The following is a 21,581-nucleotide window of genomic DNA, read 5'->3' as shown; positions in this document are numbered from 1 at the left end:
TTTTATGTAGCCTGTAGTTTTATAAATATTTATTGCTATAAATACTCAGATACTCAAATTTGTAAAATGTTAATATGTCTAATGTGTGTTTGTCATGTTCTAAGAAATTTAAAGTTGTTTCTAGGAGTAAAATCCCCATTTACTAAATATCCACTGATCTGACAATTTTTTATGTTTTATGTGTTTTTTTATCGTAAAAGACTTCCAAAACTAAATTAGAAACCTTTAAAATACATACTAGTGGCACTTTAAATCTGTTGTTTGTGTTAGTGAAAGGATGTTAAGTTTTGACTGAATTACCAGCATCAAACTCAAACTCTGCTCCATCCGCACTGGTGTCACTCTGCAAGGCGCCTCCACAGTCCAGACCCGGGGTCTGCTCAGGCTCCACGGGCTCCTGTTCTTTGGGTTTAGGAAGCTGTTGTGGCAGGCCAACCGCCTTAAAGCCCTGAGTCACAACGATGAATTTCATCCACTGACGAGCAAGTGCCACCAAACCTTTCCTCAGGGTGACCAGAGCAGGCAGTCCATCATTCTGACAAGATACAGATGAATAAGCAGTTAAAGTTTAGCAAAGAATATTTAATAAGTAATGCCTCCAAATAAATTTGTATTCAACTGTAGTTAGTTACAGAACCACATGCATTTATTGCTATACATTTGTCATATTGTCATTAACAACAACAGTCATGAAGAATTTAATCTGGAGGTCATGGAAGGAAAATCAACCAATCAGAAAAGTGCAATTGTATAGTGATTTACTGCATCACCACTTTTTTCAGTGACTCAAATTAACGTTTCAAAAGTTTCAAATTAATTTTTTCCCATTCATATTTTACTGTAAAGATTTTAAGAGTCCTCAAGTTTTTGTTTAAACACTACAATCCATAAACCAAACTAATAGGTTATATGCAGAAGCATGCAGAAGGACTTTTAATTTGTCAGTAACCTGGGCCAAATGCTTTCAGTGAACTGTATCAATTGTTATGTTACTGTGTGAATTGTTATGATTAGAGCTTAGAATCACCAAGAGGCGACACTTAATAGAACGTTCCATTGCAACAGCAGCGCCCAGTGATTCCACCATTCTGGAGTGAAATTGATTGGACGTCCATTGGATTTTATTGCTGTCGCGATGGCAAGCAGCAGCTTTGCTTTTTATTTTTTCATTTAAAAGTGCATTAAAGCAGAAATACAACCATGGAGACACCAATAGAACACTTAAAATCAAAGATTGGTGATCATCAGCAATTTTAATTTTTAAGTTTATTTTACAGACTTAATGTTTAATATATTAACCATACTTGGTTTTTTTTTTTTAACTGTCACTTTTAGGTGAAATTACTTTCAAGTACTTTAATTTAATAGTTTACGCACTGGCATAATACATAATAATACTCACATGTTAAATTAACATGACTTTCAAAATGGGATGTTGATAACAGATTAACAGTACTTATTGTTGGAGTATTATAATATAATAGTACATAGTATTTTTTTCCAGTGTTGTCTGTTATTTAAAAAGCTACTTTCTCCAAATGTATTTATTTTATATATTTTTTTTTATTCATGATTTTTAATCTCCTCATCCACCACCAGTGTGCAGCATCCACCTGGATTTTGCTCCAGACCGCACACCACACACCAGCTGATTGGTGGAGAGGAGACCATGATGAAGCCATATATAATATAGGGAGGGTTAGGAGACCATGATGGACAGATGCCAGTGGGCAGATTTGGCCAGGATGCCAAACCCCTACTCTTTTTTTGAAGGACATCCTGGGATTTTAAACGACCAAAGAGAGTCAGGACTTCGGTTTAACGTCTCATCCGAAAGACGGATTTCATTGGGAAATTGTTTAAAAATGTTTTAAAATGTTACTTTTCAAAGGGGATGTACTGATTTCAACTCATATTTAACTCAATATTTTAATTCATTTTGTCTGTTAGTTATCTGTGCTGTAGTTCTGTGGGAATTTTCATCCCAAATTGTCTGCCGCGAGACACTAGCGGCATCTAGTGGTTGTTTCCCAAATAGCAATAGAGTGTCACCTCTTGGTGATTCTATGCTCTTTGGTATCACACAAAATCTGCAGAAACTCACGTTTGGTCTGAGCCCCTCCCCCGGACAATATGACAATCACTGATTGGCTCTTGTACTAGAAGGCTGGCTTTGTTAACCATTTAGTAGTTACTGACTGGCTCCTAGAAGGGGTGATTCATTCGCCATATTGACAGTTACACTTTTCCCTATTCAAAAGTATACATGTCTTGTGTATTCTATAGTCTTTGACTGTATGCCGTTACAAATTTGGCGCGTTAAGGTAGGTTTTCTTAAAAAAAAATTAATGATCTTCACTGCCTAACAAATTACAAAAACTCAAAATACTGTATTTGAGTATTTTTTTTCTCAGAAACTGTAATTTGCTAAATAGTTTTAAAAATGTGAACTTTTACTTTCCCTTAAGTACATTTTTAGTGCTGTATCGGTACTTTTACTCCACTACTTTCCTTCAACCTGCAGTCACTACTTTAACATTTCTTGTCTATGGGGATTAGACAAATCAGTCCTGTGATTCCTGTCCAATCAAATTATACATAGGAGTAAAACTGTTCAGAAGCATTAGAAGTTTCGAAGAAGATCTCAGAGAGTCAATTGTCCAAGAAGATCTAAAATCTTTACATGCATTGACCCAGAGACTGTTTAGATGCATGTCACTTATGAGAAGATGACGAATGTTTACTGTATGATGACTGAAATGGCCTTAAACACCCAGCTGGCACAAGACGTCAACATGATGTCAGATTGACGTTGTACCCCAACGTCGTTGAGACGTTGCATTTTGTTTGGATGTAAAAATCGGGTTGACGTCAGAACCCAACGTCAGGCCAACGTCAATGTCCAACCTAAAATCAACCAAATATCAACGTCTAATGATGTAACAGCTTGGCGTTGTGTAAACGTTACAACTATGATGTCTATCAGATGTTGGATTTTGGTTGCCGTACCTGACAAATAAATGTCTGTATGATCAACATGGCTTAACAATGGATTTTGGTCAAACGATTTTGTCTTTAGACGCTGGCTAGACATTAAATTTTGGTCATCTGACATCATAACCTAAATTTAATCTAATATTAACGTCTTATGATGTTGTGTGCCAACTGGGCAATAACTATATGCACTACAGAATGTTACGTTTACACACATCCACCAATCACATGTAAATGCATCAGCTTTTTACAGCGTAATACTCACTACTCACTACTCTTGAGTACTTTTGAAAGTTCTACTTTTTACTCATACTTTGAGTAATATTTACAACAGAAACTTTTACTCTACTTGCACTACATTTTTAGGCAAGTAATGATACTTTTATTTGAGTATGATTTTTCAGGACTCTTTCCACCACTGGTTAAGAATCAAAGTGAAGCCCTAAAATACTAATTGATGGTCAGTTTAAATCAATATACCTAATGCCATTATCCTTCAAACCACTAGGTTTTACCTATTTATAAGCAAGAAGTTAGTCATAATTTAAAACATAATAAAAAATTGTAATGATCACAGGTAATTTAATATATTTTTAATATTGTTCAAAATAACAATGTTATTTTATGTTTATTTAAACAAATATTTTATGCTGAATGACAACAACACATTATTTCACCCATATTTTGACATTTTATTTATGTAATTTATATAAACAATAATGAAGTAGACACTTAAGCTTCCTATGTTATATAACTATTTTATATAACTATAAAATTCCTATGTTATATCCTATTTTAAATAAAAAAATATTTAAAATAATTTGATGAGGAATTAAAAAAATAAAAACTGCATAAAAATTCCAACTCAAGTCCGTCATTTGCAGTGCTTCACATGAGTGGGCGGAGCTAAAAATATCTTTAAGGCCGTACTCACACTAGGTACAGTTGCCTTGAACTGGGCCAAAGCACGCTTGTCCCCCCTCCCATCCCCCCCGACGGCCGCGCTCACACCACAATGGGCAACCTCGGCACGCTTACGTCATCGCTGCTCCGCTGTTCAGTGAGAAGTGCTCTCACTCAGCCGCACAGTGGAGATTTCTCTAGTTATATCGTTTCAGTCGTTTGTTATGCAGTGACATGCAGTCAAATATTTCGCCAAACAGTTCTTAGGGATGCGGTGACACACAGTCAGATATTTCGCCGAACAGATCCGCCCCTTTTGGCGCTCATAAACAATCATAAAGCCCTCATGCTGCAGGAATGAGGAGGTCTGCTGAAGGTGCGCAGCTGTCGTGCAGTGAGGAGTTCTCGTATTTAATAATCTACGGCAGTTTGCGTTCAATGAACAGTAAGAATGATTAATAAATCCATATGATAGAGTCCCTTAAAAGTCACGTCTTGCTTTCAGTTTCGGGCTTTGGCGGGTTTTGCACGCACACTACAAGTGTACCGCGCCAAAGCCCAAGTGAACCGCGCTCAGGCCCACCTCTTCCAACCGAGCCAGGGCACGATTCAGCGCACTCATACTTCTCAAATGATCCGGGAAACGGGCCTGGGCACGGTACGGATAGCATAGTGTGAGTAGGCCCTTAGCTAACTGCAACTCTTTAATTAATAAAATATTCTCTACAGAATCATGGGTAATGTAGTATTCAACCAATCATTTTCCCCTCCAGAACCTAATTACTGCACGCTAAACACACACGCTTAATAGACTTACCATGGTGGCCTCTTCTATGATGGTATAATCCGCCTGCTGCAGGTAGCGATGTAGAATATTACACAGTAAGCAGGATGGGTTTTCGTGAAGGTACCGGGCTCGCTTTGTAACACGGTTATATTTGCTGCGAAAAGGAATGTGAATACTCTTCTTCTGTTGGATTAAATCAAACACACACACATATACATTCGCATTATCAGCTAAACCAAGTGCACAATTCTGCTGAAACACATTGTGCTTCAATCCAAGAACATCTAGCAATGTCAGTATTGAGAAGTCTGACCTCCAGAGCCTCGGTCATTATGCAGCCCATGACAGCACACACTCGCAGCGTGGCCTCCATGTCCAGTTTCTCAAGAGAGGATTTCAGCTGGTCAATGGGAACCAACCAGGCACCGACTGCAGGGGTCGCAGTGCTCAAGAGATTGAGCTGCCTGAAAATATAATTCGACAACACAGACCTCATTACACACTCAAACACTGATCTACAATTCCCTTTGAACCAGATAAAAGGCTTTGTAGCCAAGTTGAAATGATATCCAGTGTATGTTAACACTACTGGTATAGGCCAATCAGCCAACTATGGCCAAGTGGGCGATTTGCAGAAGTGGTTATTTCATTTAGTTTCATTCTTGTTAATGGGCACATTTGCTCATGTGTTTTTGATAATTGTATTTTAAACAACCGTAAAATAATTGTATATTGAAATTTTGGTAAACTTTTTATTAAAAATTATTCAATCTTGTATACAGAGGGCCCTTGCTATAACGGGGTTCACTTTTTGCAGCCTTGCGGATTTTTTCGTACAATTTGACATGCCTTTTTTCTACAGCGCATTGTGTTCTGCGTCCTGATTGGCTGTATATCATTGTCAATCAATCTCCTCAGTGCAGTTACTGTACGGTACAGAATGCGTTCAGCTTGGCATTGACCTAAATCAGTGTGACTCTGAAGCGCTGGACTGTGTGTTTGCAAGTTTTCTCCCTATAATGTGGAGGAAACATCCTGCATCATCAAAGGCACCTGCGGTAGCACCCAAAAGGCAGAGAAAGATGCTAACCATTGAACAAGAAGTTGGATCTCTGGACTTGCTAAAGGAAGGTAGAAGTTACGCGGCTGTGGGCGTCATTATAGAATAAATACTTGAAGATCAAATGATTTTGATCTTTGGTTTCTTTCTATAATACTGGACTTATTTTTCTATGAAGCATCAAACTTTGAGTTTTTAAACAAGAGAGAAAAGTGTGAAAATGTTAATGCCTGTCTGGGAAAAGTACAGTGCTTCCCATGCATAGACTTTACTTGTGCAGGCCGCCCAGGTATATTAACGGCCATCCAGGTATATTTAGTGATACTTTTTTTTTTGTACAATTATTATCATCCTTTAACACTTTTTTTTTTGTATTCGCCCAATATAAACAAACATACACGAGCGATTAAGTAGAGGAAAATCTTCTCTCCTTTACCTGTTCCATATTGCCCATTCTGTGTGCGCACTGCCAACTGTCACATGCTTTGCAGACCCACAGAGACCCGCACCTTTTGTGTCCAGCCGGGGTTTCTAAAATATCTCCTAAAATGTCTGAGATTTAGTTTTGCTTTTGTTTTCTAAGATGTGGTTAATTTTATGTGCACAGCCGAGAGAGCGAGAGAGACATTAAATTATTAATTCTGGAATCTAATTGACTCAGAAAAACTTAACTAAATACTCAGAGACTACGAAATTATATCTAAATTTGCTGCAGAATATTTGTACACTATTAGAAATGGGTAATCAACTCATTCGTCTTATTTAAATAATCAACACATTTTAATCTTGTTATTATTATGCATTTTAGAGATATTGTCTGTTTTTATTTCTTTTTTCTGTCATTTATTTCTGATTTGCTGTATATTTTGTTAATTTGATGATGCTAATATATTACATATTTTAAACATTTTAAATGCTGGCAACACTGTACAAAATGTCATGCCAATGCAGCAACCTGAACTTGAATGAGAGATAAAGAGAATCAGATTTGACCTGTCAGTGGGTGCACGTGGCTCCTGAATAGCATAAAAGAGAAATAGTGAATTTATTTCAACAGTCTTTTTAAACTTTATCCTATTAAAAAAAGCTTGAAAGAGAAAATAATGAAAACAGTGTTAAAAAGTTTTGTCGCACATTAGGGATGTAACGGTATCAGAATTTCACGGTACGATAATACCTCGGTATAAATGGCACGGTACGGTATTTATTGAATAATTTACAGGAAAAACAAAATAATGAAAAGACTCAAAAAAAGTGCCAAAAGTGTTTTTTACCTTAGCACTGAACATATCAATGACATACAAATTAGCCATCTATCTGTAAGTTTCGAAACAGGAACTTCAATTTTTCAATTTTAATAAAAAAAAACTATTAAACCATATAAAAAAAAATTAAGTTTCAATTTAGTATTGTTGAAAACTCATCACATTCAACATTTAATCACTCACTCACTTAGATAGAGATGGGTTTTTTAAGGAAAATTATCATATAACTATAATCCGGTAAAAGCTGGGATCTCTGGGCATGTTCCCTGCAACGGAAAAAAACCCTCTGATTTGGGACTGAGGTTGGGACAGAGAGATATGATTTAGCCAAAGTTGACAGCAGTGGGTAACGTTGTGCATTGTCTATCCACCACTTGAGAGGACAAGCCATGAGTGAGATAGAGGTCTCTTTGCGGGACAAGTCAATATCTGCATCAATCTAACAAGTGTGCTGTGTTCTGCAGTCCCCATGACTGTTTTTAGTCGTATTCCCGACTTATATTTCACCACAGTCTGGCAGTGCCTGCATACAGATTTTTTCTTTGTCTGTCACCTTTTCTCCTTTTTCGTATCTTTTTAGAAAGAAACCGAAATGCTTCCAGGGTAATATTGAAAAAAATTACTATTGCGGTATGACGGTATTTACAATATTGTTACATCCCTATCGCACATTGTTAACTACTTATGTGCTGTGGGTAAAAGTTGTGATTCAATCCGGCTACCACCAAAAGTATATTTCAAACCTGTGGGAAGCAATGAAAGTGTATAAAGTGTGTAGTAAAGGGTTTTACAGCCTTAAACCATTTATAATAATTGTAAAAAATAAAGCTTACTACTTCGCGGATTTCGCCTAAAGTGGGTTATTTTTTAAAAGTAACTCCCACGAATAACGAAGGACCTGTATATGAATGGTTACTATGCTTTAAAATATACAAGTAATAGATAAATAAAGAAATATTAATTATTATTAAGCCATATTTTCTCTCAATTTAAGAGACCACTCAAAAAGTATTATTTTCTCTGAATACACTAGATTAAGCAGGCATAAAATTAATGTTTCATTCTAAAAAGATCTAATAACATTTATTTCAAATAAAAATATTGTAATTTTAAGCATTATTTGAAGAAAATGACAACTTTCCCCCTCCAGTTGATGTATTAACTCTTCTGAAGTCAAAACATCTGTATTTTGTAGTCTAAGAATGAATATAAACACATTTAAACCCCTTCTTTTATTTTATGCAACCAAAAAAAGTCAGTTAAAATTTGTTTAGGATTATTTGTAACTAAAATACAAATTGCCAATGTTTAGAAAACCGAGTGTGTGCATTCACAGATGTACCTGGACATAACTGGAGCATGAGATCGAATGTTGGTCGGTGCAGCAAAACTAAACCAGATCTCCTTTATAGTGAGCTTCATGCTGCTGGAGTCTGGAGGAGGAGGCAGGAGGGGCAAATCCTTCTTCAGATCATCTGACTCCACTCCCTCATCCTGCACATGGGACAAACAGTGTGAGAAACGAATACCCCAAACATTAATTAAGAAGGCACATTATATAAACACCTGCTCGTCAGAGTCTGAATTGTTGTTAGGTTCAGATGCAGGGCTCTGTGCATCGTTGGGCAGGTTATCATCGGATACATCAGTGCTGTAGCCACTTCCGGTCTGAGAACCGCTGGAATCGTTTGATTTGGAGACTCCATCCCTGACGCCGCTGTCGGCACCACCCATCACCCCGAACGCACTGTAGAGAACAGCTCCTGACTGACGCCCACCTGAGGAAACAAATGCATATCTTAAAGTGGTCATGACCTGCCTTTTGTATTATCTTGTACTGTTCTCTAAAGGCCACTATCTGAATGATGTCTTCATGATTTTAAATAAAAAAATCCTCATAGTTTAGAATTGGCCATGTTCTATGCTGTTTTAGGGTGCTTTTACACCTGTAGATCGATTGTTTTGTTCTGAAACTAGGATTAAAATAGTCACAATGTTGCTTTTTGTTCTTGATGCATTTTTCTTTCACACAGCAAAGTTTCTAAACGAATTAAAATAGTTCAAAACAGGTAACGAGTCTCCTCACACTGGTCAGAGTTCCACAGATTTTGCTCAACTGTCATATGCCATTATTTTTTTGTATAACATGTCTTTATTGAGTTTTTTCAAGATTTTACAATAATTCAAGCCCCAATACCCAAAACTTACCCTAGAAAGGATTAGAAAAAAAAAAAAAAAAAGAAAGAAAGAAAAAAAAAATACTAATTTTATAGTAAATAATTAATTAATACAAATAAATAATAATAAAAATAATTAATAATAATAATAATAATAATAGTAATAGTAATAAATAAAAAAATATTTCTATATGCCATTATTTTAATTTATGGTGATGAGCAATAAGACATTATAAGCGAGAAGGTGCACTTTAATTATACATGACATCGTCACCATATATAAATCAGAGAGGTAAGAGTTTCTCATACATATCCTCATTTCATTTCAGTCAAGATCTATTAATCGATCAATCAATTGTGCATCATTTTAGTAACATTTACTTAGTTACAGGGCTGATAGTGGAAAAAAATCCTGAGCCTGAACTTTTTTTCCTTGCCCCTGAGGTGAGTAGGGGTGGGGGTACTATGCAACGCACTTTAAACATATAACTTGTGGGCCCCTGGGCCCAAATATATTAACAGCCTATGTGTAACCCTGATTATCATTATTGTCAAGTGGCTCTTTTTAGACACATGCCAGTAATGTCAGTGACACATGCCAGTGTCAGTGATCTTGTGACATGTGCCAGTAGGTGTCAGTATAAGCACGTTATAAGCACATTAATCTTATAAGTCTCTTTGCTTTAATATTTAAAAATCATTAGGCAAATGACACCTGTTATCTTACATGCATATATGTTATGAGTTTTCAACATGCATTTTATTATAACTTTTTAAAGGATATTATTTGAAATACCTTAAAATGAAAATAAGTTAAATAATAAAATAAATGAATGAATTAAAAACATAGAGAAGTCCATATTGTAGGGAACAAAGGAACTGCCAGGATGCAATAATATACAGTACAACAGATAAGTGTAACCCCTCCCATACATAAGCATGCCACAATAAATTTGACTGACATGTACTGTCAAATGACTATATTACGTACGGAAGTATGACTACGAATACATAAAATAAATGCGTTTAAATTAAAACATCGTGGAGTAGCTCAGCAAATAAACTAACTTGCGACGCGATAAATTAGGTTAAATGTCGCGTAATGATTAAATATGGTTTTGCTCGTGTTAATTAATGTCATAAGCTTCGCCGGATGTCGATGTCACTGCAGTGACCTGCAGCGCGACACTCTGAGTGACACAGGTCACTACACATGCCACTAGCGAGTGACACATGACAGTGGAAAACCGGACGTGCCACCGGAAGTGTCACTACACTCAGTGGCATGTGCCAGTGTCATCTGTACGTCAGATGTCGTGTCACTCCATGTTAAAACTGCTACTGTGAATCCGCGTTCAAGCGCACACAATAAGCTAAAACTCGCCCCAATCACCGGCAAAAACAAATAACAATGAATGTGTCGAGGAAAGAGTAAGGACATATCTTAATTATTTATTAATAAACTTATTCTGAGTCAGTGTCGCAAAGATCCTGACTTGCAATCTCCTCTTGGACTCGCCTTTAGAGATAAATTCATCTTTACGGATTACATGAAGGAGTTTTTTTGTTTTCGATTTGTTTTATTTCGTTAAGTAATAATTTAAAACTTTCTATAAATATAGGCCTATTTATTATGTCTGTGAGGCATATACAGTTTGCTTCATTAAGCGCTCCTGTTCAAAAACCAGACGACAGAAAGCGCATAATTTTGGTTTTCTTTATTTTATAAAAACGCTGTAACGTTTTTTGATGTATTACTCGTACTTTGTGAGCAAAAATGACGGATAACTTTAAATTGCTCCCACTGAAAAAATGCAAGTGATTGCTCTGGCGCCTCGATGTCCTGCAAGCTTTTTATAAGCAAATGCGCCTAATAGCACACATTCTTTAACGTTTAAGCTACCATTGTTTTATACTTGAACTGTTTTATATCTTTTATTTTAGGCAAGTCGTGCAGTGGCGTAGCGCAAAATGCAGAGGCCCCCCTGCAGGGATCGCTGACGGGGCCCCCTGATGAAGGGGGGGGGGATACGTCACACGTCAATTTGCATATCACTGGCGTCATCACGTTCTACCGTTTCTGTTTGTTTAACAGCCTATGGTTAATAAAGGGGTATTTATAATTGCACTACACTTTATATAAGCATGTTTATTTAACTTAATTTATTGCTGTTTGAATACAGTATGTCATTATAGATGTGTAGTGAATGTGCAGTAATCTCTCATATGTAATAAACTCAGACAAGTTCAGAAACTGTCACTAATATCTGTGATTGTGAACAAGAAAAGAATAAACGCTCCAATTAAATTGTTAAAATAAAGTAGAAGTACATCGGTTTGACTGTACAAGGGAAATACCTTCACACTGCCTGTGCTAAATCATTTGTCGTCGGTACGCAGAGGGGTGATCTGCTCTCGGGCTGCAGGTGGGAGAGGCTGCTGTACGAGGACTGACTGGGCCGCCTGTCAGTGCTGTGAGGCGGGGGAGGGGTCGGCGGCATCACACGCAGCTCGTTGAGAAGAGTAGGGACGGTACAGTATGGACAAATAACAGTCTAAAAAAAATCTCCAATAACACAAAAAAAAGTCGCTAGATTTGTCGCTAAGGGGGTCTGAAAAGTCGCTAAATCTAGTGACAAAGTCGCTAAGTTGGCAACATTGGCGGCAAGCAATCAGAATGAAGTAGTCCACCGCTTGAGAGGTGTTCAGAGAACACAGACCTGTGAACTTTGGTTCCGACCACAGTTGTTCCCAAGAGTTTGATTATTGCGTTCGCCGGTGGATTTTTAATTATTGAAAATCACGACGACGCGGGGCCCCCTAATCACGCGGGGCCCCCCCGCGGTGCGTGCCCTGCGGGCCCGTCCGCTACGCCACTGAAGTCGTGATGATCTGAGAAGGCAAACTGATCAAACAGACAATGATGGTCTTCCGCTGGGCGCTGTTCGTTAAAAAAAATATTATTTTTAACGAATAAAAAATGCTCCAAACGTTTTTCTAAATAAGCTGAATAAAAAACGAAACTAAATATAAACACTTTGCCATTAGGCTACATACAAAACTGAACTATTTCACAGCTGAAACACTAAGTTGTTTAAGGAGAAGGGGGAAATATATTTTTGTCCCGTCTTGCTTCACCGTTATTTCGAGAATAAACCCAGCGTAAATATGCACATGTCATTCCCAAAACATATCAGCGTATATGTGCCGAAAACGAAAGTTTCATACAAATTCTGAATGGATTATAGCCTGGAAAGTGCAAAGCACGCTCCCCTTATTATCACTAAAAAGCGTCACTAATCTTAGTTCATAGAGATCTCACAAAGATCCGTTATAATTTATAAAGCTCTCTAAATTACACAATTAATCTTTTATTTACATGGCGTTTACACTCAAAAGATGATTCACGAGCACACAAAATGGCACTTAATAAAAACCAATCCGGCGCTTTCAGCAGTGAGTGAATTCTGTGAATCTAGAGAAATAACAGATCAATATCCGTGAACCTGATTTTTTTTCCCCGCAGCTAGGCTTGCCACGATAGACGGTGTTGACGGTGATATCGGTGTTAAGACGCAACACCGGTGACATCACTTTTCTACCATGACACCGTCCCCACATTTGTTTTTTTTTTTAAGTATTCGTTTTTTTATTTATTTTTTTTATTAAACATTTATTTAAAATAAATGGAAAATATAATTATAAATAATTGACTTAAAACGCGAGCATGCTCTATAATTAAAATCAAAACATAGCTACAGTGCGTCATATTTCATTTACCACGTGAGGAGAAAAGAGGAGTCGAATTTACAGAAAGAGGATGGCGGACGATTTATTGTCAAAACGCAATGCAAAAGCGCATGTTTGGCAAAATTTTGGGTTCAAACCAAATGCATAAGAGAACCTGATATAATGAGGCAATCTGCAAACTTTGCCTGACAAAGGTGGCAGTATCTGGAAACATAACTAATTTATACACGCACCTTCATGTTTTAACTATGGGTGGGTCGCGGATAGATCAATGGCCATAAATACGCAACGCATACTCTCATTAAAAAAAAAAAATCACGCGACCATCATCTCACAATGTTTAATAATAAATATCTTTTTTTTATTAAAACGATTTAGCAATGCCGCGCCTTTGACAATCCATCTGCAGAGAAACATCGGCAACGTGAGGACTTTTTCCGAAGTTCAGCTGTTCTTATTTCCACTTGATTATGTGTTTAATGTCAAAAAAATCCATAATGTCTAGGCCAAAAAGATGGAATCCTGTGTGTGCGCACATCTTTTATAACTGAGGCCGCTCTCTTCAAAAACCGAAAGTTGCTTCTTCTGTCTGGCAATATTTCGGCTTTTAATATATTAAAAGTTTATTTAGATGAGCCAAAATTAAAAATTGCAATAAAGTAACTGAGATGTGCGGCCATCGAATCTGAGGACTGATTTCTCTCTCTCTCTCTCTCTCTCTCTCTCTCATTCAGACATCGAGCCACAACACAAGTCAAGTTGCAAAACTTAGGCAGGTGCAGCTGACAGGTAGAATAGCTGAAGCCTTTACGAAATCTGTCAAAATGCACCTCTGAAATTAATAGGCATAAATGTCTTTGAGCCAAAAAAAAGTCTATTGGTAGGATATCTGTAAAAACGCAATTGGAGCCAAAGATATGAGTTGTGTAGCCTATAAATTATAGGCCTATTAATTCTAATAAAATGAAAACTAAAATTAACAATTCATAGCATTTTTCGTTTGATAAAAATATACGTAAACGAAAAAAAATCAAAGGGTGGCTAATTTGTATTAATGTGTTTTAATTTTAATGAAAATATGCTCAGCATATTTAATTAACGGCTATACGCCGTCAATAGACAAACCATTCAAAACATATTATTTTACCGTGTACTGGGTTATAATGTATATTTTACAATAAAAACTCAACGTAGCATGTCTCGCTATCATTTAAAACGTGTAATTCATACCACACCAGAGCTGTGGACCTGTAGTGTTTAAACTTACAGGGCGGTTGGTCAATAGTCTTAATGCGCACTGAACTCCAATCCGAGGGACTCGACAGTTACTCGATAGACAACATTAAACTTGAGAGAATTAAAAAATAGAAGTTTTTTTTTAAAAGGAACAACGCGCAAATTTGCAACAAATAAAATAAAAATAAAACGTCTTGGCAGTGCTGTGTGTATTCCGCCACTGACAGTGTGAGACGCCCTTATGCTGCGCCTGTAACTGCCGCTTGTAAGAGAGATCAAAGCTGTATCGATAAAACCAAAAAGCAAGATCATTTAGTTATAAATATTCCATAACAATAGGCTACTTATCGAAATATTTATACATTTAGGCCTACATGTTGTTTATTGAGATTGTGTGATCTGTATAGGTTGTCTGATCTCTCCAGAAGCTGTAAACTGACACATGTGCGGTGATTAGCTCTGACGAGGCGCTTTTATTTAGCCTGCCCTTTGATTTTTTACATAATGTTCCAATTCTTATTTTTTTTTCATATAGTTTAAATATAAAATGAGTGCTCGCTTGTTTGTGATCATTATGCAAGGATCGGTTTATTCTTCAATAGCCTAAATTCGTTAATAATGTATTTTATAAACGGATTGTTCATAAGGACTAAGCTCATAATATATAACAAGGCGTTTATGGTTGTTATTTGTATAGTTCCAACTTACACAGTTTTTTTCAGCCTGTAGCAGTGTTGTGTTTTATTCGTTATGTAAATAAAAGTTATGTTTTGTTTAATAACAGGGATTTTTTTTGTAGTTTCCTTTCCGTCCATTCAAACAATTGACACCGAATTGGCAACTCCCGCAAAACTGAAAGTGAAAGTATTATACGCACGCATTTATAAGCTATTTAAAAGCAGAAAAAAGAGGAAATGAAAAAATGCCCACTCCCACGGTGATACCGGTATTACCGGTGTTGTCACATGTCGATTAACCGGTGGGGAAATTTCCTCACCGTCACAACCCTACCCGCAGCCACAGTACGCCGGAAATCCGGCGTGGTGCCGGAACGCTATCACCCCTGTAGTTAGTTATTAACAAATAATTAGTTATTTTAAAATAAAAATAATACATTTAATAACTTTTATTTATTATGTTTACATTATTAATTATTAGCTTAAAAACAGCTAGAATTATGCATTACGGGCTTTACATTACAGAGAGAAATAACAGATGAAGCGAGACTGACCTTAATAGTTCAGCATGCTTTCAATTTCGTATTCGACATGAAACACATTTACCAGTAGGAATGACATCCCATCCAACATATAATTATATGGCAGTTACATAGTTACCTACCATTACCTTGTACAAGCGATATCAGACCGGTTGTTTTAGTGAGGATCCAAACGCAATTGCGTTGTCCACATACACCGTAAAAAGTGATTAGTTACCTAAAGTGAGTAAACCAATTGCTTTAAAAGCAACAAGTTGACTTTACAAAAATAATGTATTAGTAAACACACTGTAACTTGGAACTTTTAAGCTGACTTAATTTTTAAAATTATGCTAATTGTATTGACTTTTTACAGAGCTAGACTAATTTGGCATGTCTGCTTTAAATAATTACTGTAATTATTGCAATATTACATATTTGGTGCTTTATTAAGTCTATAAAATCTACAATTATAGCCTATATGGAAAGACTGGAGTCTAGAAGAGCAGATTTATTTTACTCTATGTCATTTTGCTAGATGATAGATATAGAAAAGCCAGAAAAAATAATATAATAAAGGTGTATTGAAAAAAGGGATTAGTTTATTTATTTATTTTTTCTTATTTTCTTTTGTAAATTCAACTTGTTGCTTTTAGGGCAATTGGTTTACCCTCTTTAAATTACTAATCACTTTTTACAGTATATGTCCAAACCAACCGACCTAAGGCAGGCAAACGCGCCAGGTTCTGAAAGAAATGTCTAGGTGTGAAAGCACCCTTAATTACTGTTTAAAGAGACTCTTTTCACATGTGTGGGTTTTTCTGCAGAGTAAGTCATCATAGTTGGGTAAACTTGGAAAACAGTGAACGCAAATACTATATATTAATTTTTTTTTTTAACCAAATAATAATTGGCTAAAATAACAAAAGGAAACTCCACTATAGTCTTTTAATGACTTCCAGAAAAAGTGTGACACTGATAACGGCAGCCAGAATAGATACAAATAAACTTTACCATCCCAAGCATCGACACTGCATTAGAATGACCTCAATTATGCTTTTCAGGATTTTTTTTTTGTAATTTTTTTTTTTCCAAATCAAAATGTCAAAAACCTTTGAGGATTTAAGATGCAGATGTCAAGTGAAACAGGTCTATTGTTGTGGTGGATTACACATTTTAAAATGTTTCAAATGCTAAAGGACAGTTGTGCCTATTGATGCAAATTTCTACATGTGTTTTAAAGCCTACATCCTTCATGTGATTTCTGTCGAAAACGCTGATGAAAAGATTATGACATTTGAATACTGTCGTGTAGAAAATCTGCTCTAAAGGTACAACTAAATAAATTGCTAAATGAAATTCTCTTGACAAATGAAAGCCTAAAACCTACAACAAATCTGGAAAGTAATTGTGTTAGAAGAGCCAAAGAAAAAACTAAAAGTAAAATAAAAAAAATATAAAAACAAAAACAAAAAAATAAAACAAAATGAAATAAATGTATGAATGAATGAATAAATAACTACATAAAAAGAGTAGTAGTGGACACTGATCTTCTGTAAAAGCAGAGTTTACCCAGAATACTCCATATTACAAATTCACAACCTGTCGTTTTGGCAGACAATGGTGTTTTGGCTTCAATATAAGCTGTTTTTAGACAAGCAAGAAAGATTTGAGATCTGAGACTTACAAGACGTTAGTAGAGCACAACAACCTCTTATATGGCAAAATAACAACATAATTTTGATTTCTCTTTCCCTTTTATGCCAGCTGAAACTCATTTGATCGTTTACTTGAGTGTGATACCTTTAACAGTGAGGTTCTCGATCCCACATTCAAACATAATCCATCCCCATTTCTCAGGACTGGTCCCCAAGCGAGAGTGGTCAGGATTGTGTTCTGGCATGTGTTCAGTGGAGATCGAGGGCTCAGTCTCGTCCACCAACACAAAGTCATCAATTTCCTCCAAGCTGAAGAGAACCTTGGACTTCTCAAAAGGAATGGCAGTGATAGCACAAGCTCCGATATCTGTAATACAAATAATACATAAACATGGAACATGATTATACCCCAAAAGGCATTCAAAAATGTACAAAAATATTACAGCACAATTCAATTAAATCTTCCGGAGTGCATTTAAAGAGCAGCACTGAGCTATTTAAACAGTTTCTAATTCTAGTTTGCAACATCTTCTTCACTTGGTTTACATGAATTTCAGCTTTAAAACATTCTTCAGCTCTCTGAAACAATAATACAGTCACAACAAGTTTTTTTTTATTAATGTATGCCTCATCTAGTGCAAAAAAGTGAATTCTCAACGTATCAACAAAACAATTTCATTTGTTCTTGTTTAAAGTACTTTTTCTTTGTGTATAAGCCATTGAAGACTATAGTATGGCAATAGTTACACATGTTTGTGCACCAAGTAAGACAGAATTTACTCATTTAAGGAAGTTTGGTTCTTTCTTTTGGAAGACAATCGCTCTATTTATCATGCGTTTTGAAGAACAGTAGACCCTCAACATTCTCAAAAGCTATATAACAGACTGCAGGAGTGAGAAACATACATATGGGTATAAATGTGAGTGTATGCAATGATACCTGATGAGTCCAGGCCACGGAGTTGGCTGTGTATGCGGTGTATGTTGAGTCTGGCAGCGATCTCCTTGCCTTTCTCGATCCCGGCATTGGAGCGGAGAGAACCGCTGGACTGCGGTGCCATTTTAGATGCAGATGAAAACTTCTCCATCATAACAGAGGGCTTTTCGGTGTCCTCCACTATACCCCTACACATCACGCATTTACAGTTAGAGCAATACCAAGTAACAAAAGTACATCAAATATTATAAAAGTAATAATGTACAACACAATGTCTGAAAAAGTTGCAAATCAAGATGCACATTCTCTTTCATTCTTATTTTGTGAAAAGTACAAAGAACATATTTCCAGTGTTTTCACTTATAAGATAAACATATTTTGGAAATATGTTGAAATAAATTTTTGATTTTGTTGGCTGCAACATGCTCCAAAAAAGTTGATAGAGAGATAGAAGTGGTTATAGAAGCTAAAAACGAAACACTGGGAGGGGAACTAATATTATGTAAAGGCTTCGTCGTGGGTATAAAATAAGTATCTCAGGCTTTCCAAGCAAAGCTGGATCACTGCTCATCATTTTTGTCACAGGCCATGAGAGAATTGTGAAACAATTGAAAGGTCACATATCATAAAGTGACAGATCACCATTTACTCAGCCTTGACTTGTTCCAAACCATTGTTTCTTGTTTGATTTATAGAACTCAAAGAAGATATTTTGAAGATTGTTGAGAACCTGTAACCATTGATTTGCACTTTATTTGTTTTTCCTACCATGGAAGTCAATGGTTACCAGTTTCCAACATACTTCAAAATATCTTCTCTTGTGTTAAACAAACAACAAAAATATTCTAACTGGTTTGTAACAAGTCATAAGTAAATGACAACCACATTTTCATTTCATTTTTGGGTGAACTATCCCTTAAATGCAAAGCTACAAACAATTTAGGTCTTCTACCAACTAACATGTTAGATATTGTGAAGTATGTAATCTGTGCTGGAAGCCTTAGCTGAATATGCATTGGAAACCTCATATGGCAATGAATGAAAAACCTCTCACAGTCTGCTGATAAATCAAGAAATGCAGCTTGTAGACTGCAATGTCTTGTAAAACGTTAATAATAAGTACCCACAAATAAAAAATATAAATAAATAAATTGTAATTAGAAGAAACTAGTTGATGATGTAGCCCCATGTTAAACATGACTCTGCCCCAACTCTTCTTCTTTTTTCTTTTTTTTTTTTTTTTTACAGTGCGTTGCAGCCATCAAAATAAAAAATATGACATTTTATATTAACATAATTTAACTATATGGTTATTGAGAACATCTTTTCTTTGTACTTTGGTCAATTAAAAGTGCTGTCAAATGATTAACTGCAATTAATCATGTCCAAAATAAATTTTTATTTACAAAATATACTAGTGCGTACTGTGTATTATTTGTGTATATAAAAATATGAATGACTATATTGCATAAAATGCTTCTTTACATTTATATATAAATATTTGGTAACACTTTATGATAAGGTTGTATTAGTTATTGTTAGATAATGCATTTACTAACACGAACAAACAATAAGCAACATATTTATTACAGTGTTAGTTCATGTTAGTTAACATTAGTTAATGAAAATACAGTTGTTCGTTGTTAGTTCGTGTTAACGCACAGTGCATTAAGTAACGATAGCATGAATTTGGATTTTAATAACGCATTATTAAATGTAGAACTATGAATAACAAATGCTGTACAAGCATCATTCATACTTAATTAATGTTATTAAATGCATTAATTAATGAAACTTTATTTGTAAAGCGTGAAAAAAATAAATACAAATATATACACTACCTGACAAAAGACTTGTCGCCTATCCAATTTTTAGGAACAATAAATAATAACTTGACTTCTAGTTGATCATTTCTGGTGGCTTATATGAAAGACCTCTAGATTACGCTTATTTACCAAAACTAAATATGATCATGCCTCGATTTTTAATTATTTAATTAGGACAGTAAGGACTGATTTTGGTTAGACAAAAGTTTTTCACTTAACAGAAATAATGTACAGTACAGAATTTAAAGTCATGATGCAATGGAAAAAGAATTAATATTGTGTATGACTCCCATGAGCTTGGACGACTTCATCCAAACATCTCTGCAATGACTTAAATAACTTATTAACAAAGTCATCTGGAATGGCAAAGAAAGCATTCATGCAGGACTCCCAGAGTTCATCAAGATTCTTTGGATTTATCTTCAATACCTCCTTCTTTATTTTAACCTGGACATGCTCAATAATGTTCTATCTGGGGACTGGGTTCGCCAAACCTGGAGCAACTTCACCTTCTTTGCTTTCAGGAACTTTGATGTGATGGTAGAATTATGATAAGGAGCGCTATCCAGCTGAAGAAATTGCCCTCTCCTGTGGTTTGTAATGTAATGGGCAGTACAAATGTCTTGATGCCCCCATACTGAATGTAACCCTAAACCATGATTTTTCCTTTACCAAACTTGAATGATTTCTGTAAGATTTTTGGGTCCATGCAGGTTCCAATAGGCATTCTGCAGTATTTTTGATGATTGGGACGTAATTCAACAGATGATTCATTTCATGAAAAATCTACCTTCTGCCACTTTTCCAAATGATCAACTAGAAGTCAAGTTATTATTTTTTGCTCTTACAACTGGGATCAATGACAAGACTTTTGTCTGGGAGTGTGTGTAAATGCATTTCTTTTGTATACTTTTGTATTTTAGACATAGTCTGTGTGTGTATTTATACACATATACACAAATATACACAGTAACATAGACTAATCATGTTCCATACACTTTCGCTCTTCAGAGCACTCCAACAACCACTCCTCCATCACCGAAAGCCAGATAAGCATGTTTGTGTGATCTTTCTCTGAGTGAATACTTATTGAACAATTCAAATTTTGTCTGTCTTTTGGACCAGTAGTTTTTGAGAAATAATGAGAAAAGTACCGCCTTCGATTAAAATAGGAAGCATCACTTCAATTCACAGGCAAAAATGAACATTGCTTTAAGTCTTATTAAAAACCAAGGTCACAATATACTATTGTTGTGTTTAACTTGAAGTTAATGTTATATTTAATAACACTTTTATGAAGGTTTAAAATGATATAACTTCACAATCATTTAATTTTTCTGTCTTGTTTATTTTATTACAGCATGACAATTTAAAATAGTAAAAGATTAAATCTATGCAAATTACCGCTAACTTGACTGACCTTTTATGAATATAAACATCATCACAGCACAAAGATTACCCAAACAGCGTTTGCAGCCCAACTCTCATGGCCCATTCACACGGGGCTTGCGTCATCACCCACAAGTGACGTTTAAATATCCCTATTTCAAAGCATTTATTCATCAAAAGACCATTTGTTTAACAATTTGTGATAACATAATATTCACTTCCTAAAGACTGTAATACTGTGTGATGCATAAATTAAATGCCAATGCATATTGTCGTTGCCCCTCCTAAGCGACACTCGCACCTTTAGTTTGCCCACTGTCTATTTTCAAGCGCATTATGTGGACGTAGCAAACTTACTGAATTTTCTCAGAAACATATGGTAGGAGGGTTTCTGTTGTGCT

The 21,581-nt window shown here is 35.7% G+C and overlaps 1 protein-coding gene across 51 annotated transcripts in view; it reads right to left on the bottom strand.

Annotated features, from left to right (window-relative positions):
• The window catches only part of kiaa1109 (KIAA1109), a 202,070-nt gene that overhangs the window by 93,650 nt on the left and 86,839 nt on the right, over positions 1 to 21,581 (bottom strand). For all 51 annotated transcript variants that reach the window (XM_021480620.3, XM_073919725.1, XM_073919724.1 and 48 more), the window contains 7 exons: positions 17,969 to 18,153; positions 17,174 to 17,395; positions 8,576 to 8,787; positions 8,352 to 8,503; positions 4,998 to 5,148; positions 4,715 to 4,867; positions 301 to 535 (listed from right to left, as the gene is read on the bottom strand). In XM_021480620.3, coding sequence (XP_021336295.2) covers positions 301 to 535; positions 4,715 to 4,867; positions 4,998 to 5,148; positions 8,352 to 8,503; positions 8,576 to 8,787; positions 17,174 to 17,395; positions 17,969 to 18,153 — 1,310 coding nt within the window. The remainder of the gene's footprint in view (positions 1 to 300; positions 536 to 4,714; positions 4,868 to 4,997; positions 5,149 to 8,351; positions 8,504 to 8,575; positions 8,788 to 17,173; positions 17,396 to 17,968; positions 18,154 to 21,581) is intronic.

Source organism: Danio rerio, chromosome 13, assembly GCF_049306965.1.
Source record: "Danio rerio strain Tuebingen ecotype United States chromosome 13, GRCz12tu, whole genome shotgun sequence".
NCBI classification, from domain to species: domain Eukaryota; kingdom Metazoa; phylum Chordata; class Actinopteri; order Cypriniformes; family Danionidae; genus Danio; species Danio rerio.
This window is presented reverse-complemented; position numbering and strand designations above follow the sequence as displayed.